At 39.1% G+C, this 25,718-nt stretch overlaps 1 protein-coding gene across 3 annotated transcripts; it reads left to right on the top strand.

Annotated features, from left to right (window-relative positions):
* Nucleotides 1-25,466, top strand: anxa5a (annexin A5a). 3 transcript variants are annotated; one of them, XM_014408565.3, is made up of 12 exons: nt 1-134; nt 559-643; nt 1,880-1,974; nt 4,229-4,342; nt 6,314-6,404; nt 11,032-11,111; nt 11,454-11,504; nt 13,528-13,621; nt 16,172-16,267; nt 16,490-16,548; nt 17,815-17,937; nt 24,826-25,466. In XM_014408565.3, the coding sequence occupies exons 2-12, from the start codon at nt 631-633 to the stop codon at nt 24,883-24,885; spliced, it is 876 nt and encodes a 291-aa protein (XP_014264051.3). In that variant the 5' UTR covers nt 1-134; nt 559-630; the 3' UTR covers nt 24,886-25,466. The 3 variants fall into 3 exon arrangements, with proteins under 3 accessions (XP_014264051.3, XP_014264049.3, XP_014264050.3); XM_014408563.3 differs by having other exon boundaries at nt 1-403; XM_014408564.3 differs by lacking the exon at nt 24,826-25,466 and adding an exon at nt 18,113-18,322 and having other exon boundaries at nt 1-403.
* The last annotated feature ends 252 nt before the right edge of the window (nt 25,467-25,718 follow it).

Here is a 25,718-nt window from a genome sequence, read left to right as displayed (position 1 = left end):
TCCCCCCGTGTTGTAAATAGTTTGTTGTATATAGATGTAAATAGTTGTCAATACTTTTTTAACTCGTTAGCTGTAGGGGTGAGAAGCCATTTTTCTTTGGGAACCTTTTCTCCTGTTTTTGGTTAGGGAGGCAGGTAAGACACCTGTAATTTTCATTTGGGGTTTTCTGTGAAGGTAAGCCAGCTGCATTTCATTTCTAGAGTTTTTGTTTGTTTTGGCCATGCTCACCCTGATGCCTGCTACCTTTTGGGACTCAATAAACTGACTGGCTGTTGTGAAATCCGTGGTAGCTGTTTTTTGTTGGTTCGTCCTCCTTGAGAGCAGGGAGTGTGGGGGGCATTTTTTCCTTATTTTTATTTTCCTTATGTCGCACGCCGGTTCCCTGGTCTGGGGTGTAACAACAGTGAGTATTGGGTATATAAAATGCATGCATACTTGCACTTACATGAGTGCATTCACATCAGCATGCTAACTGTTGTTACTAACAAAGACAGATGAAGGAAACCTTTGCTTGTTACAAATGTTTTATTACTTACATGTGTTGCTCTCTTCCTACAGGCGTACCGAGGCAGCGTTAGACCTTACGTCAACTTCAATGCCAAACATGATGCTGAAATCCTCCATAAGGCCATGAAAGGGATGGGTCAGTATCCTGCTTAAATGTATTGCTGCTCACTTTCATTTCACATTGACACTAGCATGTCATACGACATTAACTAACTATTGTATGCAACATTTCACAGCGATGACCATAAATACAAAAAATGAATTCTTTGCACAGTTGAAAGCTTTTTTTTTTTTTTTTTTTTTTTTTTTTTATAGCTGCTTAGGTGTGTTTATTTATTTACTTGGCAGGTCCCTATGTAAGTCATTCAATGAAAAAGCTGTACCTCTGAAAATGGGGAACTAAGTATAAAACTACTGTAATTTCTAAATAGTCATGCACAATTTTTGTAACATTCCTTGGTTTAAAGCTGAAATTCTGCACATAATTACATATTGACTGCTTGATTTAAAGTCCACTGTGGTGATGTAAGGAGGCAAAGCTACAAAAAGCATGACCAGTCATTTCATCCTATATTAATTTAATAAAAAACTGTTGTCTTCTTATTTGTCAGTAGTGGTTGTAAATACAGGAAAGGATGTGAAAACAGATAATGAACAAAGATAAAAACACATTACTGACACAGCTGTCAGAGCATCTGAACTGCTCCCTTTTGTAAGCATCATCTGAAAGATGGGAAAGCAATTCATTTTTCTAGTGTGTTTTACCAATTAGTGTATCACCAACATTAAAACTGACGCATGTGTCAGAGAGAGAAAGCGATAACACTGTAAATTATATTTCCTAACACTTTATGACCAGTACAAGCAGAACCATTAGATCTAATTAATGGTTTCCCTGTCTGCAAACTACTGTGGACTCAAACTTGAAACAGCAGACTTGCACTACTTAAGTACAGTTCTTTAGTCAGTGCTGTCACTGCAGATCAGCTGGGCTTTGTGCCATAATTACCTTTCACTAATTTAACATTTGATCCCTGAATTGAAAATGATACATGCTGCTTCAGCCTGTTTGCGTCTCTGAGCCTTTTTTTTTTTTTTTTTTTTTTTTTTTTAACTAAGGTGCTGTTGACTTTAGAAAGCTATTGGTTGTTAGATCATCTGCCATGCCAATCCTTTTGAATCCTGATCTCATGCTCTAACAGGCTGACTCATTTAGGTTAGGATATACTGGAAGCTATCATAATAAGGATTTGTGTTGTGTTTGAAAAGAAAGACTTGAAATGAAAAGCTTCTTTTGTCTTGACCCACATTGCAGATGATTTCAGAGTCATTTTCCACACATTATTTAAGGTTTATATGATTTCTGGTGCAGGTACAGATGAAGATGCCATCCTCATGCTTCTTACAGCCCGCAGCAATGATCAGCGCCAGCAAATTAAGGCAGCATATAAAAAGGCCCACGGAAAGGTGAGAAGAGCCACTAGGAATTAAACAGAGAACTGATATACAATTACAGGTCGTGCCATCCACTCTGCATTCCTCACTTCACAAAACCAACCTGGCTGATGGTCAACTTCACCCCAGGCACTGAAGACTGAGAATATATCATCCTTCTAAATATGCTGCAGGTGTTTCACTGAGCGTGAATAGTTGTCTGTCTTTCTGCATTCACCATGGGATGTATTAGTCTTGTCATGAGTGTACCCCACCTCTTGCACACTGTCAGCTGTTATGTGCCTCCCCACCTTCCTGCACCATGCTTCTGTGTTGGGCTCACAAGTAATAAGCCCAGAAATGAGTATCTGTCTACAGTAGGTTTGTGCATGTGTAACATCTTGACTGTTTTAAGAATTGTATATTTAACATGCACTTCTCATGCTCATTTCCAGCCCAGTATATTTAGTCTTAGACTCCAGCTGTGTGTGTGTTTCACAACTCAAAATAATCCTTATTTATGTCAAATTGGGCCTTGATGCAACCTCTCACTACTTTCTCTGTCTCAAAAAAGACAGTTTAGCTCCTCTTCCTTTAAGGTAACTGTCTTCTGATTGGCTGCCCCTCACAAACTAAAACTCTGAACAGCGGGTACTTGGGGCTTCTGTGTTATTTGACATCAAAACAAAGGGGACTACAACGTGTCGTAGCTTCCAGCTATCGTTTACACCTGAAGGCAATTTACAGTCATTATATTTTACTAATTTATTTATTTTTACTAAAAATAATAATAAAAAAAACAAAGAGGCCCTAGCCTGAATTTAAGGACCTTTTTGCTGTGAGGTGACGGTGCAAAGCACTGCACTAGCATGTCAGAGTCACATTTTAAAGCTATTAAAGAATGAATTAGCTATGTTCAAAATACAAACAAATGTGCTTAAGTAAAGACCTCAATATTGCACTTGATTAGTTTTGAGCTTTTCCTTGGATGAGTTCTCCAATACCTATTTAATCAATTAGGGAGCAGGTACAACTGATAGAGGAATAAATCCTTATGACTTATAACATTTCCATTGCTTTTTGTGCACCTAACTAGGTGAAATTTTGCATACAGGACCTTTGCTTGTAATTTTTTCACATTGTTATATTACTTAAGTATAGAATCTTGCTGGTTTTTCACCATTGGCTGTCTTCTGTTCATCAATTTTTAACAGCAAAAAGGCAGCCAAAAACATTAAGTCTGTGATTTAAAGGGCAAGATTTTGGATCAAGACTGAACAGTCCTCAAATAAGTGGCAGGAAGGGCAGTTCTCCCCAGTCTCTATGGCGCAGAATTCAGTGCAGCTAGTTAGACAGAATTTTAAGCATCCATAGTCTCACTGTTCTGTCACACAGTGAAGATTTTTTTTATGCCCGCCTGTGGATTGAAAGCTGAAAGCTAATTTTCTTTCTGTCTCAAGTATAAGTAGATGGAGGAGTTTGAGAGAGCATAGATGTATCACAAAACAGCTCCAGGGATAGCTCTGTATATTACAGTGTTTTATCAAAATGACCCAGAACGTGAGACTTTTTGCTTTGCTCAGTATTGCAGAGAATCTTTATGAGATGTATTAAAATGTCATGACGCCATTACACAATTGTGCTCAACTGCAAAAATATCTGAAGCCCGAGTCTACTTTTTTCTATATAACCGAACAAAATATTACATCCTCTGTCATTTTCTTTTTTCCACATTCTTTGTAGGGATTTGATTAGTCTGACTTGAGAAATTTAACTCGTTCTACACACAAAAAATACGGTAACAAATAGATGGATTGTGTTATCCAGAAATATGGGGAATTTCTGCTTAATATCTAATGTATTCAGCTAGAATCGTGATTTCTGGACTTCTCCAAAGAGCACTTGGATGAGCACAGTGCTGTGGGTGTTTTTGTGTACACAAATAGAGCCACATACTCAAATAACAATGGTATATGCTGTTGTTCATTTGGTTCCTGCAATGCACAAATCATTGGAGGCAGAAAACAATTTAGAGAAAGCCAGCTGTGAGTAATTTGCAAAGTAAATATATTTTCCTCTTCTGCAGGTCCCATTGAATACTCCAAGTATAAGCGAAGCAGTGAGATGTAATTTTTTTTTCCCCTCATCTTCTTCACATCAAGGTCCTGAATGGCCATTTTGTGTTTTTTAATGTTGGGATCTGGTGTGGTTTATATAAATGTCCCTGTTACCAATATAGTTATTACTGTTTTAGCTCCTCTCATTATTATTAATTATTTGACCACAGGACTTGGTCAGTGCACTGAAATCTGAGCTCGGTGGACTGTTTGAGAGTCTTATTGTGGCTCTGATGACCCCATCTGTCTTATATGATGCTACTCTCCTGCACAACGCTCTCAAGGTAACAACTTAAACCACGTTACAGGTCTCATGTAAATGTGAATGTAGCCTACGTTTTTATTGTGATGTTTTTTGAATAATGTTTGATTAGGAAACACTTCATAGTTGACAACAGACATTTCAACTTCTCAAAGCCAGACAAACAAATGAGTAAATTAGGGACCACTGAAATTTCAATTTTTGGTGTATGTGTGTGTTTTGCTGTTATTCATTATTCACTTTGTACATAGAAACAAAATAATACTGTTCAGCAATGCAGTGGCTTCTCAAACCAATAGGTGATGTCATTATGATTATGTCCATCTTTTATTCAGTCAATGCACTATATTCATATTGAAGCCACTTTACAGATTTCAACTACAAGAGATGAAAAGGTTTAATTTTTTTAATCTACATTACACAGAGTTTCAACATTAGCAATAAAGCATCTAATACATGAAAAAAGAGTTGCAAACATAATTGCTAGTAAGATATCATGCACACTACCAGCTCCCTCCCTCTCTTTAGCCCACATAAATGGAACTCAAACATTACTGAAAAAGTGTTCTGAAAAGTTTGGTTGAAAAGGTAAAATGTTTGCCACCAGAAGGACCTTTTTCCAGTTTGTCTTTTTAACTAAAAGCAACAGTGGCAGGAACTCTTTCTACATAATAAAAAAATAGTTCCTGCCACTGTTGCTACTAGTCTCTTAACTCAACTCAGCTTCGTTATAAATCTTTGGGCCAACAGGTAGGCCACCTAACATGTATTATTATCTGTTTTCCCACATGACGTTCAAAACCTTTTATTTTATGTTAACAGTATGCGATAGAAGCTGCTTGACAACTCCACAAAGACCATTTAGACCAATCTCTGATGCCCATTCTTTTTTAGATCAACATTTTGGCATTACATCACATTTACTGATATGTTACAATGCTATCATCAAGCTCGACTCCAACAGCAGGAAGCAGCTGTTTTCAACCAATAGCCAGGGCTCGTTTCCAGAACACAATAGTTTAGGGTGCTTCTAAAATTAGTGGGAGTGCACTTGTACTGACAGCCAAAGTGATCATCAGCCATTTAAAAACTCATTACTCATACTTCTTATTATCTGACTATTCAGTTTTTGTAGGTCTGCTAATTCATATATCTGAATCAAACAGAAATATAATGAAAATGCAGTCTTTGTAAGTCTTTAATATTTTGAACAAGCAAATTTTCAAAAGAATACCATAATAATGCATGCAACCACTAAAGTATTATTTATTTCTCATTAATTCATACATATTTGTTGTTTCTAATGCCCCTTTTAGACTTCCTAGATTAAGAAACTATGATTATGTATTAATGTAATAATAGCTGAAGTAGAAAAATGTTAAACTCTAGGCTGTCCAGCAACAAATAGCTAGTGGAGACATTATATTTCAGACATTTTATGAGTGCTCTTTTTCAGGTCACAGGAGGCTCATAAAGTTAGAAGGGAATTGCATGAGGGAAAAACATTTAGCAAACTCTCAGATTCTCATATGATTTACAAATGAAATTTTTTTTCTGTCTCATTATTCTTCAGACACATTTACATTTGCATTACCCATGTGCAAATGAAGTGTTTAGTCAAAGTGAGAGCAAAGCATTTAGGACTTGGCCTCAACATTCCTATCACACCCACTCCTCCATTAGTTAGATTTGCCAGACAGTCTTGCTGTAAGGTTAATTGCAGCATAGAGAAGTGAACGTCAAAGATAATTCTCTTTAGTATTGAACCTATTCGTTCTCTAATTGCAAACCTTTTAACTCTGCTATGCTCTCAAGTTGTACATCTTTTATTATTTCTATATTTTTCTTTATCGACTTTTAGGCTTTCTTTTTTTCATATTACTAATCAATGATATAGCCTAATGTATAATAAACATGTACTAAAATTTAATATTGAACAGATATGGATATTGTTTCACACTGACTCCATTTATCTCATGCGTCGGGTTCCCAGGGTGCCGGGACTGAAGATGAAGTGCTAATTGAGATCCTGGCCTCAAGGACTGGCGAGCAGATTAAAGAAATCACCAAAGTGTACAAGAAAGGTAAAACACTCCACTGATGAAGAGGCAGAGAAAAACAGACAAACATGGTTACTGTGACTACTACAAATAATGACGCATCTAGAAGAATGCATTAAGATGTTTTGTTTTACTGGCACTGCACTGGCAGAAGATATCTGCGCCTTTAAAAGCTTTATAGCTTTTTACTTTTTAAAAGTAAACTGCCATTAATGTTTTGATAGTTTTTGGCACAAAGGGGATTTGATTAATGTCAAGATCGTGTTTTGATTAAAGCTTAATTGGTTATAATTGTCACAGTTATCAGAATCAGAATCAGAATACTTTATTGATCCCTGGGGGAAATTATTTTTTGTTACAGTGCTCCATTTTAAACCAACATTAAGACAAGACAGACAATACGCTAACTAAGAATAGTACAATATATACATATATATACATACATACATACATAAGTCACTTATAAATAAATATTTGGAAAAGAAACATGTGTAGTTGTAGCAGCAAACAGTGTGTTAAGTGGATGCGTTGTACAGGGAGATGGCCACAGGCAGGAATGATTTCCTGTGTCGTTCAGTGGTGCTTTTCGGTAATCTCAGTCTCTCACTGAACGAGCTCCTGTGACTGACCAACATGTCATGGAGTGGGTGGGAGGTGTTATCCAACATTGTCTTTATCTTGGACAGCATCCGCCTCTCCGACACCACCTTGAGGGAGTCCAGCTCCATCCCCACAACATTGCTGGCCTTACGGATCAGTTTATTAAGTCTGTTGGCATCTGCGACCCTCAGCCTGCTCCCCCAGCATGCAACAGCATAGAGGATCGCACTGGCCACCACAGACTCATAGAAAATCCTCAGCATTTTCTGGCAGATGTTGAAGGACCTCAGTCGCCTCAAAAAATAGAGACGACTCTGGCCCTTCCTGTAAAGTGCTGTGGTGTTTTTAGCCCAGTCCAGTTTATTGTCAATGTGTACTCCAAGGTATTTATAGTCCTCCACAATGTCAACACTGACCCCCTGGATTGAAACAGGGGTCAAGTGTTTCCTGGTCTTCCTGAAGTCCACGATCAGTTCCTTGGTCTTTGCCACGTTGAGCTGCAGATGATTCTGCTCACACCACGTGACAAAGGAGTCGACCACAGCCCGGTACTCTGTCTCATCATCCCTGCTGATGCATCCAACCACCGCAGAGTCATCAGAAAACTTCTGAAGATGGCAGGTCTCTGTGCAGTGGCTGAAGTCTGTGGTGTAGAGGGTGAAGAGGAAGGGGGAGAGGACAGTCCCCTGTGGTGCCCCTGTGTTGCTGATCACCTTGTCAGACACACACTGTGGGAGACGTACATATTGTGGTCTTCCTGTCAGGTAATCAACAATCCAGGACACCAGAGAAGCATCCACCTGCATCGCTGCTAACTTATCACCCAGGAGGGTCGGCCTGATGGTGTTGAAAGCACTGGAAAAGTCAAAAAACATGACCCTCACAGTGCTCGCCGGCTGGTCCAGATGGGTGTAGACACGATTGAGCAGGTAGATGATGGCGTCCTCTGTTCCGAGACGAGGCTGATAAGCGAACTGAAGGGGATCCAGGTGTGGTCTTACTATGGGTCGCAGCTGGTCCAGGATGAGCCTTTCCAGGGTCTTCATGATGTGGGAGGTCAGTGCCACGGGCCTGTAATCCTGGGGGCCACTGGGACGAGGCGTCTTTGGTACAGGGACGAGGCATGATGTCTTCCACATCACCGGGACCCTCTGCAGACTCAGACTCAGCATAAACAGTTTATGAAAGACTCCACACAGCTGGGGGGCACAGGCCTTGAGGACAAGGGGACTCACTCCGTCTGGTCCAGCAGACTTGCCTGAGTGAAGTCTCCTCATTTGCATCTCAACCTGGTATTGAGTGAAGGTGATGGGTGGGGGAGCGGTGTCAGGAATCTCACAGGAGGCAACATGTGAAGAGAGAGGCTGGCACAGTGGTGTGGCTCTGGATTCCAGGCTGACTACAGGTGAGGTTGTGGGGGTGGGAGCAGACACTGTGGTGTCGAATCTATTGAAAAACAGATTCAACTCGTCGGCTCTATTCTCACCTCCCTCAGTTCCCCTGCTGTTGGTTGGCCTGAATCCAGTGATGGTCTTCATGCCCCTCCACACCTCTCTCATGCTGTTCTGCTGGAGTTTCCACTCCAGCTTCCTCCTGTAATTGTCCTTAGCCTCTCTGATCTTGTCCTTTAGTAACACCTGGACCTTCCTCACCTCCTCTTTGTTGCCCCCTCTGAAAGCCCTCTTCTTGTTGTTGAGGAGGGCTTTGATGTCCTTAGTCACCCACGGCTTGTTATTTGGGTAACAATGAACAGTCTGAGCTGGAACAATGGAGTCGGTGCAGAAAGTTATGTAGTCTGTGATACACTCAGTAAGCCCATTGATGTCCTCGGCGTGAGGCTCACAGAGTGTTTCCCAGTCGGTCACCTCGAAACAGCCCTGTAGTTCCGCTATTGCCTCCTCTGACCACCTCCTAACAGTCCTGGTGGTCACAGGTTCCCTCCTCACAATTGGCACATAGCGGGGGGTGAGGTGAATCAGGTTATGATCTGACCTACCAAGTGGGGGGAGGGAGGAGGAGCTGTATGCATCCTTGGCGTTAGCATACAGTAAGTCTAAAGTTTTCTCTCCCCTGGTGGGACAGTCCACATATTGTTTGAATGTTGGTAGTGTATTGTCCAGTGATACATGGTTGAAGTCACCCGAGATCACAATAAAGGCACTCGGGTGCTGAGTCTGTAGCCGAGCTATGGCAGAGTGGATAGTGTCACATGCAGCTGTGGGGTTAGCAGAGGGGGGAACATAAACAGCCACCAAGATGACGTGAGAGAATTCCCTGGGTAAATAATACGGCCTGAGTCCAACAGCACACAGTTCAGTGTCCGGGCAACAAATCCTTTCTTTGATTGTTATGTTGGCAGGGTTACACCACCGGTTGTTAACTAAAACAGTTAAAAATAACAACGAGGAAATGAGTCATAATTAAAAGAATCCAGTTTGGATTATTAGTGGAAAATGAGAACTTACCAAACGTAATTTAGTTACATGCCCATGCCCACAAGTTTTTTGGGGGCGCTGAAAAAAACACAACAGTTTATAAAAGAACTAAGATGACTATGCCACTTCCAAGTCATCATTTTTCAATGTGTAGGGTTACTGTTGTTACAAAAGGACGTGTGTGTGTGTGTGTGTGTGTGTGTGTGTGTGTGTGTGTGTGTGTGTGTGTGTGTGTGTGTGTGTGTGTGTGTGTGTGTGTGTGTGTGTGTGTGTGTGTGTGTGTGTGTGTGTGTGTGTGTGTGTGTGTGTGTGTGTGTGTGTGTGTGTGTGTGTGCGCGCGCCTACGAGGCCTTCAAATATTCAAAATCAAGATACCCAGTCTGTGTCTGGAGTGATTTTTTTTTATAGGTAATTAATTGTCTTAAAACTATAGAGATTAAATTCGATCCATCCATTTTCTTAATTGCTTATTCCATTCAGGGTCACTTAGTAGCAGGAACAGTGTGTAACAGTGTGAGAGGCGGGGTACACTAGATAGGCTGTGAGTCTATCACACGTTTAAGGATTACACTGACTTGCTAATTAGCTAATAGGCTGAGTTAGCTGAAAATTATCTGGCCTTTCCTTGTGCTTACAATTCCAAGTTGTCCAACTTCTCACTCAGTTTAATTTGTTCCAAATCTTCGTTAAATTTATATGATGTTTGTGTAGGAAACTTGGGGATCTACATTAGAGTACACAGGACAAGTTTGAATCGCTTTATCCTTATGACTCTGTAAGCAAACATAGATTTTATAAGACAACTGTGAATAAGAAATTCACATTTCGAAGCCAAAACATTCATTTTGGACACCACAAAAGCCAGAAGTGACCATATTTAGACAAGATGGTTGAGTGCTAAGTTATTAGCTGAGGGTAGCAAGCAAGGGTATACAGCTTGGATATCCAAGCTGCATAGGAGCAATGCACAGGCACTCATGCCTGCTAGTAAAATAAAGGTCTGGGCTCATTCCCAAGGGCTCACCACAGCAGATGGATCTGCATACTTGAGTTGTAACAGATTTGACATTAAATGCCCATCCTAATGCAAACCCCTCCCTCAAGTATTTTAGTCCCAAACCTATGATGGCGTGCCTATTGTCAATTTACTGCATAGTACAGAAATAACAGTATATCGTATATAGTTTCTTTATTCATATAGATTTATAATATCTCCTCTTTTCTCTAGAGTACCATGCTTATTTAAAGCCCATAGCGTGGTGCTGATCCTTTTTATTTTCAGTGTAATATGTTCTGTCATCCGAGTAATAAACACACTGCACCTTTGTATCACCTGTCACACTTTAATGAAAGGTCTCTAACATAGCAGCTGTGACTTACAACAAACCGTGATGGAAAATATGTGATAACAAAGGCTCAAATGGCCCAAGGCAGAGAATGCAGTTTATCTGATCTGGACGAAAGCATAGACCCTTAGTCAACTAATCAAATCTCTCCTCTCATGGCTCATCCTGCAAAACAGAGGACAGCCTACTAAGGTCGACTGAAATCATTAGCAACTGTCGTGAACAGGAACTGTAAGCAATCGTCTGACCCCCTTCTCTTCTTTCCTCCAGAGTTTGGCGGAAAGCTGGAGAAGGATATCTGTGGTGACACCTCAGGGCACTATCAGAAACTGCTGGTGATCCTGCTGCAGGTAAAGAAGGGCACTGCTGGAAAGACTTATGTTTCTTTTCCTGATAATGAGATCCTACAGTGATGCCATTAGAAAGTCATGAGACGTGTAGGCTGGAAAGGGGGAGGGGGATGACAGCACATTTAGTTTCTTTAATGTGATGTTTATACAGAAGGAAAAGTAATTTTCATGGTTCTTGTAGATTTGAGGGATCATTTAATTAGGTGTTCAGATGTTACCTGGGTTGAGAGGTCTGAGCGCACCATGTTTCCATCCACACTGACCTACTTTACTCTATGTTTGTCCACCTGTCTTTGTACCTGTCTGGTTTCCTACCTCTCTTTTTTTCGTCTGGCTGCAAAGGGGAGTAGGGAGGAGGGAGTAGACGAGGAAAAGATCGAGAAAGACGCTAAGGTAAGAAGGAAGAACATGAGATAAAAATACACATGGCAAGAGCTGGCTTTCCACTTTAGCTTTGTGAGTTTGTCCAGCGAATTCAAGCAACTTCAACACTACATTAACAAGAAATCACTGTTTTTATTATTACCCAATTACACTGGTGTTAATCGAGCCGGGTTTTTTTTTATTTTTTATGTCTAATTCCATTGTTTTTACAGGACTACTATGTTTTCCTTATTTTTTGTATACAGTACTTTGAAAAAGTCTTGAGTTACACTTCATTTCTTAATATTTTACTTGAAAATGGGAAATAAGTGCAGCAATTTATTGAAATGTGGAACATATATGACAAAAACAGAGCTTATGCTATTCTAAAAAGGATGAAAGTCAATATTTGACCATGTTTTAACACAGCCTGAGCTTTCTTGTAATTTCTTTAAGTAGCCTTCAGGAATAGTTGCCCAGGTTTCTTGAAAGATATTCAAAGCTTTTCTTTGGAGGTCGGCTGCCTTTTTGTTCTGTTCTCTATCAAGATGATCCCACACTGCTTCAATAATGTTGCTGTCCAGGCTCTCCTGCGAGCGGTCAATGCCCATAATAGTGTTCCATTGTGTGTTTTTTCTATCTATGCATGCTTTTACTGCCCTGGCAGTGTGGGATCATTGTCATGTTTAAAAATTAAGTTGTTGTTATCAGCTGGTATTGCATGCTGGATCAGAATCTAATGGTTCTTCTCTGCATTAATAATTCATCATTCCATTAATTTCAATAATCTCCAACACCTGTGGCTGAAATAAAGCCCCAAACCATGACAGAGCCTCCACCATGTTCTACGACTGCAGACACTCACTGTTTGCCTATCAGAACAAGGTTAATTTAAATAGGAGGAGATAAAATGGGTTGTTTCAGAGAAAGAATAAATGGAGGCATCTCACCAAAGCCCATTAAAGGGTCAACAGGGATTACTTTAAACATTTCGTCACTCATCCCAGTCACTTGGATAAGTGACGAAACGTTTCTCCGACTGAAATCAATACATCCAGATCAACAGAATTAACTTTTTGGGTAAGGTATAGGGAGGCTTAGAAGATCATTTTTAACATGGCAAAAAAAAATGTAATAAATAAAAAATAAGGATTATTTCTCAACTAGTATTGATTTCCAGCCACCCAGTGAAGATTCCAAGAAGTTATAGCTCTCTACCAAAAAGTCCTGCACATATCCCCTGCAGTAAATTATTGAACTGTCACGTACACACTTCGATCTTTGTACTGGATAAATAATGTGTGAGGTGTTGAGGTGTAGGGAGGCGGATTTTGTTACCTTTGGAGAGACACAGTCTAACTGTTTCCACATGTCCAGTATGTGTGCTAAGCTCACTGCATGATGTTTAATAGATAGACATTGGGGTATCACTATAAATATACAGTTTTCCACATATTCAATAAGTCTGTTTAAGTTTAAGGAAATGGAAAGTCTGTGCCTCAAGGGGAACTTTACACACTGATATAATTTGTATTACTTCCTATACTTGCACCAAAAGTTGGCATTAGACATACAGAGGTGTGTGTAATTATGGCATCTTGTTTTAAAACCATTACATGTAGCAGACATTAACATTCAATAACATGTATCTAAACACACACCAAATTATCATGACTAGCAGTCCGTCTTGACTCATAACACCAGAGCGTTGTTAAGCCACTCTGTGATCAAATTAGGAGAAATAAGCAATGCTAATTCATTAAAAAGCAATAATAAATGACTCATATGAATATGTTATTATTTTGGTATTTGATCATATGATAAAATATTTCTGAGCAAGGATAGAAAAAAAAAAAGCAAAAACCTTCGTTTGGTGAAGGACATAAAATCAGGAAATCTAGATTTTATTTATAATAACAAATAGGGGGAAAAGACATTGTTGATTTGGCACAGTACAAGGCTGTCATTTCTTAACATGTGTTTCAATAAATCAAGTCAGCACGAGGTGTGTGTGTGTGTGTGTGTGTGTGTGTGTGTGTGTCTTCCATTACAGGACTTGTATGCTGCTGGTGAGGGAAAGTTTGGCACAGATGAGGAAAAATTTATCACAATTCTGGGCAACAGGAGCGCTGAACATCTCAGAAAAGGTGAGTTTGCCAGTTTGCCTGTGCCAGCCCATTTGGATGTCGTGATATGCTGTGTAAGACAAACACTGAAAAAAAAAAAGGAAAACAAAAAAGTCAAAGTGTAAGAAAATGTGCAGGAAATATCAGTGAAGCATGCTTAAACAGCACAGATTGTGGAGAGTAAGTTGAGAGCGTAGAAAGTGCAATGGTTTAGTCAGATGTGAGCAAACAACAAACCGATCGATGTGCTTTAGCAAGTCTTTTAAAAGTCAGTTGTTGGCAAGTTTCTATCAAATTACTTTGACTGCTCGTTTCACAGTTTTTCTGATCTAGTAACTTTAACTTTTTTTATTAAAATAAAAAATGTAGACAAGTTTGGTTTAGTAAAATGACGCAGCAATACTAAGATAAAATACAAAGTAACATATTAATTTCACAATTAAACCAATATAACATAACATATGACAGTGGATATAAACCTGTTCAAACACGTATGCTGACCTATTCTCTGAACTCTAAAAATTGTGGTCCTCATTAAGAGGCGAAAAGCTACTAACTTGCTCCACAACTGCAATATGTTGTTTATCAGGAAAGAGTTAAGTAAACAACAGACAATCTGTGTCTTTTTTGTGGTTGGGACAGTCTCTTTTGCATTTGCGTCAACATTCAACTTTTTAACTGATGAGGCAGTGAGGTACACCAGGAATATGTCAGTTATTTCAGTTTACACTGATGCCTCTGTATCTGTGCCAATTAGTTTAGATTAGCCTTTATTGTCTTCCTTGACAGAAATTTACTTTGGAGAATCGAGAGGAACACGTCATGTACAATAACACACACATATAAACACTTATTTACAATTTCACCTATTACCATTCAGTAATGGCACTAGAGACAGTTTTAACCTTAAAGTTGTCACTTGTTCAACCTTCTCTCCACTAATGAAAACCAGACCGTGATCTCCAATAGATCTTGGATTTATTGGAGATAATAACTACTTGTACCATCCTTGAGAACAACAACAACAGTCAAGCATTTGCAATAATTGGCAATGAGCCTTTCACATCACTATGGACACATTTTGTGAATTTTGACCCACTCTTCTTTGTAGAATTGCAAAATTCATGGTTCCATTGATGGAGTTTGGGTAAGTTGTCCAGGCCCTGAAGCAGCATAGCAGCCCCAGGCCATCCCACTACCACCACCACATTTGACTGTTAGTATGGTGTTATTTTTATACAATGCTGTTAGTTTTGCACCAGATGTAATGGGACTCAAAACTCCCATAAAGCTCAACCTTTGTCTTGTTAGTCTACAAATTTTTTTCCCAAAAGTCTTGGGGATCATAAATGGCAGACATGAGACGAGCCTTTGTGTACTCTCTGATTAACAATAGTTTTCATCTTAGAACTCTCCCATAGGCATGATGCCATGATTACCCAGTCTCCTCCTTGTTGTTGAATCATGAACTCTGACCTTAACTAAAACAAGTGAGGTTTTCAGTTCTTTGGGTGTTGTTTGGGTTTTTTTTTTTGTGACCTCCTGGATGAGTTGTCAGTGCGCTCTTAGAGTAACTTGGTAGATAGTGCAAAATGTTCTCAGTTTGTGGATCATGGTTCACACCATGGTCCACTGGAGTCTGAAAGTCTTAGAAAGTCTTGCTTTGTAACCGATTTACTAACAGAAGTCAATGACTTTGTTTCAGAAACAGAATCGGAGAATGAGAGAAACTTTATTAATCCCAGAGGGAAATTGAGTTGTCATAGCAGCAAATATACAACAAACAACAAGTACTCATAAAATGTGAGTGTAGAAACAGTTATGATAGATAAATATTAAGATGAATAGATAAATATAGAGATATAGCATACATATAAACATAAATATACATATATATAAAAGTATGTGTGCAAAAATGTCATGGTGTACAAAAGAGACAGGGTTCATTGAGGTGCAATTAATACTGTATGGATGAATTAGAGAGTCTGATAGCAGCAGGAAGGAACGACCTCCTATAACGTTCCCTCAGACAGCAAGGTTGAAGGAACCTGTTGCTGCTCTTCAGATTTCCAGTGTGTTATGGAGGGGGTGGGAGTCATTGTCCATGATTGCCAGCATTCTGTCACTGTTTCTTATCTCTTCTCGAGTTTCTTTAAATTGTGGGATGATGTGAGATCTTCTAACCTACTTCATTTTCTCAGACAGGTTATATTTAAGTGATTTCTTGATTCAACAGGACTGACAGTAATCAGGCTGGGTGTGGCTAGTGAAACTGAACTTGACTTTCCAAAAAATGTGGTTAATCACAATTAATTCATGATTTAACAAGGGATGGTCAATTACTGTTACACACTGTGCCAGGTAGATTTATATAAATGCAATAAAAAAATGTAATCCAGTAAACTCACCAAAACACTCATATTGTGCACAAAGAGATCATCTAAGGGCTGAAACTGACATATTTTTTGCCCTGAAGTAAAAACAGGTTCAAGTTGAAAATTGCTTGATGTGTTTCTCTCTAATGAGGATGTATGAGTGTCTGTCACTGTGGCTGTTTTGGTTATTTTGCAGTATTTGCTGCCTACAAGAAGCTTTCTGGCTCTGACATAGAGGACAGCATTAGAGGCGAGACCACTGGGAATTTGGAGAACTTGCTGCTGGCTGTTGGTAAGAGCCGCAATTTATCTGGGTGATAATTTAGGCGTCACATACGGGGACAAGTAATCAGAATATCCCTGGATGGGGTTTTCTTTCAAGAAATTTTGAATAAAATATGACAGAAGATAACACTTGATAGCAAAAAGTGAACATCAGACAGTGTCAGCTTAACTTTGCAAAAAATGTAGTCTTGCACATAGCCTCATCAGTTTTTGTCTTTTTCCTCCACAGTGAAATGTGCCGGGAGCATCCCAAACTTCTTTGCTGAGAGACTATATAAATCTATGAGGGTATGTCTCATTATCACATCGCTCTAGTCTAATTAATGAAAATACTCACCGATCACTCACCTGTAAAATATATGATATGTATATAATAAATAACAATCTTAACAAAGTTAAATCTGTCAAAAAAGATAACTTGACTACATTAGATTTTGAGGTTAGTGTTGGTGTCATTTTTAACCCTCCATGATGCTTCAGCAAATTATTTTCATGTTAGTCTTGCTCAAATATGAGAATATCAATATATTAAGAAGACTTTAAATTCAAATCAGAAGAGTAGCTACAATACAAGCTGTTGCATTAGAATGAATAGGGCAACAAAAGTGAAGTCAAATCAAGGAGTGACTGTGTAGTCATTTTCCAGTAAACTAAAAGGCTGTTTTCTACATCTAAACAGCAAAAAAAAAAAAAAAAAAAAAACCCAAAACAAAATGGTGTTTACAGTGATATAGTTTAAAAGCTTAACTAACCTGGAAGAGGCCTGAACCTGCCTTTCAACTCTGGGCAAGAAAATGTACAAGCATTTTTTTCCGAAATGTTGAATTAATATTTGAAGTGCAAACTAAAGGTTCACTGTGTAATAACTGTAGATTTTGGGAAAGAAAGTACACCTTCCATTCTGAAGTTATAGTCATCAGAACCTCTGAGGATCACCACATGACATCATTCAGCGTGTGGAAATTTAACACAAAAAAGCCAAAATGCTAAAGCCGTGTAGGCGGAAGTAAGTACACCCTTATTGTAGCAGCCAGCTACTGCTAATCAAAATCACTTGATCAGCTGATCATCAGCATGTTTAAAATTCTGTTTAGAAATGTAATGTTAACAAAATGTTAAGAATGAACAACATCAGCAATAACTCTAGAGAAGTCATTGTTGCTGCCCATCAATCAGTAAAGGGTTAAAAAGCTGTTTACAAAGAAACTGAAGTCTATAATCTAGAATGATAAAGACTGTTAATATAAAGAAAACATGTGAGGCAGTTGCCAATCTTTCCAGGAGTATTATTATAGGGCCTTTACCTTACAATATAAAGTGCATTGAGGCAACTGTTGCTGTGATTTGGTGCTCCAACCCAGTGTTAGACCACGCAATGCCACAGAAATTGCAAAGACCCCAGAGCTATATCTCAGACTCTACTGGCCTCAGTTAGCAGATTTCTTTCTTTCTTTCTTTCTTTCTTTCTGTCTTTCTTTCTGTCTTTCTTTCTGTCTTTCTTTCTGTCTTTCTTTCTGTCTTTCTTTCTGTCTTTCTGTCTTTCTGTGTATTTAGCGAGCTGGAACTGATGACGACACTCTGATGAGGATAATGGTGTCCAGGAGTGAGGTGGACATGTTGGACATCAGAGGCAGTTTCAAGAAGATATACGGACAGTCTCTGTACACCACCATTCAGGTACTGCTTCAGCCCCCTCAGGATTTCTGTTCATTCCCTTGTGCTCTTTTTTTAATGAAACATACTGAATAGTCTATTACTTCAGAAGAATAACACATTTCTGTAAAATGTAATTTTCCTCAGTTGTCTCCATATTCTGCTAAATATACTCATCTGTCCCTCTGCATGACTTTAGAGCACCAGCTGGGTTTACTATGGATATGATGGCTGTACACTACTCACGTCAGTGCAGTGATGGAGTGGGGATTAGTGATTTACTTTAAATGTCTCCCTCAGTGTGCTTCCCTTCTTTTCACACCAGATGAAGTGAATAATCTGTTCTCCTAATGCCAGATGTTCCTCCATTGAAGAGTTATTACGATCCTCCTGTAGAACTAAATGGCCAGTACTGAATAGATAATAACACATTATGAAATAATCTTGAATAAATATATTATATATTTTTTACAGTTCACCAGAGTTCATTTTTTCCTTAATTATGGCAGTTATTCTACAATTTCTCCACTTTTTAAATAATTTATAATTCATTCTGCATGTTCACAGTCCCCGTACTGTGTACTATTCACTTTGCCTTCCAAATGAATCAGAGCTACATAAAGCTAATGACATTAATTACGCCTGTGCTTTTCCTGCTATTATAAGAGCACGTTTATGTCACACAGTAGTTGCCACAATTAATGGTGTCTAACATGTAAATAATGATAATTTCAACATACAAGCCGTAATTATGACTTGGAGACTTGCTTTTTGAATATTTTCTGACAAAAAAATACCAACCAACCATGGATGCCTGACATTAAGAGTGGAATAAAAATGTAAAGCCTTAACTAAGCTTATTTAAGGCTTTACATTTTTATTCTAAAGTCAAAAGCTATTTTAAGCTTTTGGCTCATTGCTTATACTTAGGCTTACACCCTAGCGTCCACCATTGTAACTGTATTTATATGAGAGAAAATAAAAAAGCTTAATAGGTCTCCTTTAAAGGACAGTGTGCTAAAGTTTCAATGGAAGTTTTCAATGAGGAGTGATTATAAAGTGATATCAAACTTTGCTTTTCCTTATCAATATGATGTAAACATGGATGGTGTAATCTAATGTGTATTGAATAATAATCAACCATGAGTAATTAGAGTGGATCGCTGTAAGCAGTACTGTATAATGCAGAGTATTAATTGTCCTGAAAATAACGTCTCGATTATGCAGGAAGCACTTATTTCATTTGTATCATGGATATAAGTGACGCTGGGATCTCGGATCATTTCCCAGTTATATTTGATACTGGCTTATGTACTAACGAACTACATCCTGCGGCTCCCCTTCGCCCACTACGTGTAATCAATGCTGAAGCGGTGTCAAACTTCTCTATGTCTTTCTTGGATTCTGCATCTGTCACTCCCGACTGTTGTTCATTTCGCGCGGTTGATGACTGTGCTAATACCTTGCTATCGTTATTTTCTTCTATCCTTGATACTCTTGCCCCTGTTGTGCCAAAAAGTGATTGTCTGCCAAAAACTGATTGCTTGTATTTAAACTGCTATAAATAACTTGTTGATCTACAATATGTGAAACATATGTCAAATATATCCCTCATGAATTATATCAAGTCATCTTGACCAACAAACAACATTCCTGTAACGAGGTAGAAGCCGCAATCACTTTTTGGCAGTGACTTTTATGTATCCTTTATTTATGCAGTTAAAAAAAAAAAATTCTTGTTTGCTTTAAAAATGTCTCTTTTAAGAGTAGTCTGGCCAAGAGGACAGCTGAAATTGCAACAAATGCAAAAATAGTTCTGTAAACATATTTTAAGTGGACAAAAGGAAGCTGATTGATTATAATTAAGTACAATAACACAGCTACAAAGATAATTGAGAAACAGGTAATTTTTTTAAATTGTGTATTTAACCCCTTTGCAATACCTGTTCACCGAAGTCTATTTAGCAACATACATAACAATATTACACATAAAAAACACACGGAAACATTGGAAATCAGTTTTTGGCAGGCAATCACTTCTTGGCACAACACCCCTATTAAAATGAATCGCCCTAGAACCTATTCTCAGTGTTGGCTTAATGACACTACGGGCGCTCTACGTCGCGTGTGTCGGCGCGCTGAGATAAGGTGGAAAAAAGATAAACTTCAGGTTTCTTACGACATGCTACAGACTAGCCGCTTAAAACTCCAAAGTGCTGCTAAAATGGCCAAAGCGTCTTTCTTATCCAAAATCATCCGGGCCAATGGTCATAACCCCCGCACCTTATTTAGAATTTTTAACTCAGTGGTTAACCCTTGCCCAGACATGCCTTTACCTTATTCTCAGGCTCTTTGTGAGCGATTTCAAATTCACGTTTTAGAGAAGGTCTCATCTCTTAAGTCCTCCCTTCCCCATGTCCTCTCCCCATTCTTGAGTGCATTTCAACTTTCCACCAGTTTTAGCCTGTGTCACTTTTGTCTCTTAAGCAGCTAGTTGATCAAATGAATAACACCAATACTGTGCTTGACATTCTTCCATCTCGCATAGCTAAGGACTGTTTTGATGTAATTGGACCTAGTATCGTATTTCTTATGAACTTTTCCTTGCTCTCAGGCTGTGTTCCTTTGGCTTTTAAGCATGCTGTAGTCCACCCGATTCTTAAAAAAAGAAACAGACTGTTATGACCTTTTAAACTACAGACCGATCTCTAAGCTTTCGTTTTTGTCCAAGATCCTGGAGAGACTAGTTCTCTCCCAGCTCCAGGCGTACTTGGACACGAACAATATTGCTGAGAAATTTCAATCTGCCTTTAAGCCATTGCATAGCACTGAAACGGCGTTGGTTAGAGTTCTTAATGATATTCTTGTAATTACTGATACTGGACACTCTATGGTCCTAGTTTTATTGGACCTCTCTTCAGCTTTTGATATGGTGGACCATAACATCTTATTATTAAGACTTGAGCACACTGTGGGTATTAGAGGCGCTGCCCTTGACTGGTTTAAATTATACCTCGCTGACAGGTCCTTTTCGGTTAACTTGGGCACCTTCTCCTCTTCCTCCGCTCCGGTGTGTTGTGGTGTACCTCAAGTGTCAGTTTTAGGCCCTATTCTTTTCTCATTGTATTTGCTCCCTCTAGGCGTAATCTTTGAAAAATACAATATCGTCTTCCACTGTTACGCCGACAGCATACAGATCTATTTTGAACTTACTGACGACCTTGCTGTGTCCCTGCACTACTTTCAAGAATGCATGCGTGAGGTCAAAGAATGGTTCCTGAGTAATTCCCTCGTTTTAAACGATAAGAAGACTGAGATTGTGGTGTTCAACAGTAAAATCCCTCGTGTCCAGCTTTGTGCTGCCCTGGGTCCCTTTGCTAGCTCTTCCTGTGACTATGTCAGTAACTTAGGTGTACTGCTGGATAGCTCGCTCAAACTCGATGAGCAAGTCTCTGCTGTAGTGAGATCTAGCTTCCACCAACTGCGCCTTATCTCTAAGGCTAGGTATTATGTTCCGCATGAGGACTTGGAGAAGCTTATTCATGCTTTTGTGACCTCCAGGTTGAATTATTGTAACTCCTTGTACTACGGTCTTCCCTCTTCTCTTCTTCTTAGACTGCAAACAGTCCTGCCTCTTGACTGGTACAAGGAAATTTTGCTCTATTACTCCTGTTCTAGCTGGCTTGCACTGGCTGCCCATAAAGTACTGTATTCAATTTAAAATATTACTCCTTACGTTCAAAACTATTGATAAATTAGCACCGAGTTATCTTAGTGAACTTCTCAGGCCGCATACTCCTGCTAGAACACTTAGATCTGCCACTCAACTACTTCTGCCGCAACCTAGATCTCGGCTGAAATCTCGGGGTGACCGTGCGTTTGCACTGGCTGCCCCGGTACGGTGGAATTGATATCCACGCCTCTGATTCTATTGCACTGTTTAAATCACGACTAAAAACCCACTTATTCAATCTTGCCTTTCCCTCTAGTTAACATTTCTTTTATGATTTATTATTATGCACTTTTATGCTCATTTAATTCCTTGTTTGTTCCTATGTATCAGTGACAGCTATCTGCTTGCATACCTAGTACTTGCTTTGGTCCTATTTCTGTTATCTTCCTTTTATTCTCTATGTTACTTGTTAAGCACCTTGGCATACCCTTGGTTTTAAGTGTGCTTTTTAAATAAAGTTTATTATTATTATAGTCACCTCGGCTAGCTTTGCCTCAGTAGAGGAAATGACTGATGGTAGCAGAACTTGAGTACCTGTGGAAATATTTCCCAGCAAAATAGGAAAAGATCCAGAGGAGGCAAAGAACATGAAGAGAGAGAGTCATCAAGCATGCTGGAGCATGACTCTAGACTTGAGAGATTTGCCAAACAGTTGGCATTTCTGTTATATTTTTGATGTTTTGTTGCTTAGTAAACTTTAAATTCAACTGTCTGCATGAAAATCTCTGGGATGATAAATAACGTGCAAGCTTATAAAACCATTCCACCATAAGTATGGTATGGTATAACACATGGTAGCTAGCTGGATAGCCATGTAGCATTTTGCTCAGAGAAGCAAAGTAAATTGATATTTTATTGCTGTATTTATTTATTTATTTATTTACAGCAGTACCTAGGTGACGTAGCCCTGTGATGGCCTGGCGATTTGTCTATGGTGTCCCACCTCACCGTTTGTTCGATGACAGCTGGGGTTGGCTCGAGCCTTCCTTCCAATCAGGATTAGATAAGCAGTTAAGACAATGGATGGACAGGTTAGCTGACCATTAAGAACATGAATGCTCTAGATAAAATATCTGTAACATCAACATTTCAAGGTTTTTTTGTCAACAGTTGCAGTTATTAACTTGATATTTTGAGATAACAGATGAAAAAAATGGGACTTTTGATGGCAGAAAATCTGCATTGATATCAATGCACGTGTCAGGGGGAAAAGGTGCTGTGGTTAACTCAAACTGGACACTCTCTACCTTACTCTGTGTAACATCAGATCAGCAGAAGTTGAAGTCAATGTGGAAGGAAAGCTCATATATGTTTATAGCTTTAGCTTCGATTAGCTAAATGTTAGTAGCATTTGTGAAGCTGCCAAAAGACACTGGGACATGTGACTAACTGGAGGATGTTGATGTTGAGTTAAATGCTTTTACTCAAGGACAAACTGACATGTGGAGAGGAGGAGTAGGAGAGCCAAACACCTGAGCTACCCACATGTCAGTATACAGGGAGTGCAGAATTATTAGGCAAATGAGTATTTTGTCCACATCATCCTCTTCATGCATGTTGTCTTACTCCAAGCTGTATAGGCTCGAAAGCCTGCTACCAATTAAGCATATTTGGTGATGTGCATCTCTGTAATGAGAAGGGGTGTGGTCTAATGACATCAACACCCTATATCAGGTGTGCATAATTATTAGGCAACGTCCTTTCCTTTGGCAAAATGGATCAAAAGAAGGACTTGACAGGCTCAGAAAAGTCAAAAATAGTGAGATATCTTGCAGAGGGATGCAGCAGTCTCAAAATTGCAAAGCTTCTGAAGCGTGACCATCGAACAATCAAGCGTTTCATTCAAAATAGTCAACAGGGTCGCAAGAAGCGTGTGGAAAAACCAAGGCGCAAAATAATTGCCCATGAACTGAGAAAAGTCAAGCGTGCAGCTGCCAAGATGCCACTTGCCACCAGTTTGGCCATATTTCAGAGCTGCAACATCACTGGAGTGCCCAAAAGCACAAGGTGTGCAATACTCAGAGACATGGCCAAGGTAAGAAAGGCTGAAAGACGACCACCACTGAACAAGACACACAAGCTGAAACGTCAAGACTGGGCCAAGAAATATCTCAAGACTGGTTTTTCTAAGGTTTTATGGACTGATGAAATGAGAGTGAGTCTTGATGGGCCAGATGGATGGGCCCGTGGCTGGATTGGTAAAGGGCAGAGAGCTCCAGTCCCACTCAGACGCCAGCAAGGTGGAGGTGGAGTACTGGTTTGGGCTGGTATCATCAAAGATGAGCTTGTGGGGCCTTTTCGGGTTGAGGATGGAGTCAAGCTCAACTCCCAGTCCTACTGCCAGTTTCTGGAAGACACCTTCTTCAAGCAGTGGTACAGGAAGAAGTCTGCATCCTTGGCTGGCAAGAAAGGGTATAAAAGAAGAAAAACTAATGACATGACCTCCTTGTTCACCTGATCTGAACCCCATTGAGAACCTGTGGTCCATCATCAAATGTGAGATTTACAAGGAGGGAAAACAGTACACCTCTCTGAACAGTGTTTGGGAGGCTGTGGTTGCTGCTGCACGCAATGTTGATGGTGAACAGATCAAAACACTGACAGGATCCATGGATGGCAGGCTTTTGAGTGTCCTTGCAAAGAAAGGTGGCTATATTGGTCACTGATTTGTTTTTGTTTTGTTTTTGAATGTCAGAAATGTATATTTGTGAATGTGGAGATGTTATATTGGTTTCACTGGTAAAAATAAATAATTGAAATGGGTATATATTTGTTTTTTGTTAAGTTGCCTAATACTTATGCACAGTAATAGTCACCTGCACACACAGATATCCCCCTAAAATAGCTAAAACTAAAAACAAACTAAAAACTACTTCCAAAAACATTCAGCTTTGATATTAATGAGTTTTTTGGGTTCATTGAGAACATGGTTGTTGTTCAATAATAAAATTATTCCTCAAAAATACAACTTCCCTAATAATTCTGCACTCCCTGTAATCTCCATTAATTTTCTCAGGTCGCCAATCTGTTACTGGGCAAAACTAACTCTGTCAGTACTTAAATTAAATGAAAAGAATTCAGTCATTTCTAAAACGAACATACAAGAGTAGATAAATGAATGTTCAACCTCCCAAATTAAATGAGACTCTTTTTCTTCTTCTTCTTTTTTCTCTTTACAGGAAGACACAGCTGGAGATTACCAGAAGGCTTTACTCTACCTGTGTGGTGGGAATGATTAATGCAACCTTATGACGCATTTAGCAGCAATGAATGATGAGCCATCATGTTGCTGCTATACACATGAGATGAGGATATTGATCTATAGTTCTTCTTTCTGTTAGTGTGTGTTTATTGAGTTAGTGTGAATTACCTGAGTGTCATTTTGACTTATGACAATATTATATTGTATGAATATTATTTACAAGGCACTGTTCTTTTTTTGTTTGTTTGTTTTTTAAATGCCAGACAGAACATATAGCTCTAATTTAGTCCTTGGTAAACAAGCAGTTTTAATTTTAATGCTGATAATAATGCTTTCTGAAATGATGAAATGCCTGATTAATTTAAAATCTTTGACCTCTTTCTCTTGTCAAGCGTACACACAATGTTAGCAGCTGTTTACCTTATTTGAGCTCGCTTCTCACAGCATGTGTTAAATGCAAGTTTGAAAATACAATATCGCTACTCAATTATTAAACCCTACATGTTGACAACCCCGATGCTCTCATTAATAAGAAATGAGACTGTGATCCAGACTTGACGTGCAATGCGGCTGTCAGTGATCAATAAGTAATGGGACGCTATTAGACATTTGTTGATGCATATAATGAGATCTATTGCTTCCATGCCTTTCTGCACGATGAGGCCAAATGTCAAACAAACGGGGTCCCTATAGGTCACTCGGTGGAAAATGATTTTATTTTGCTGGAACTGAACCACAGGGTGGCAGCAGAGTTTGAAATGAGGACACAATGTCTTTATATTGTTTCTCATTACAGTGATTGATGAGATAGTGTCAATATATTTTACTAAAAAGTAATTTTCTTTTCACAAATTAACAAATTCAAATGCA

The sequence above is a fragment of the Maylandia zebra genome, linkage group LG2, assembly GCF_041146795.1.
Source record: "Maylandia zebra isolate NMK-2024a linkage group LG2, Mzebra_GT3a, whole genome shotgun sequence".
Lineage (NCBI taxonomy): Eukaryota > Metazoa > Chordata > Actinopteri > Cichliformes > Cichlidae > Maylandia > Maylandia zebra.
The sequence above is the reverse complement of the archived record's forward strand: the minus strand, read 5'-3'. Positions and strand labels throughout refer to the sequence as shown.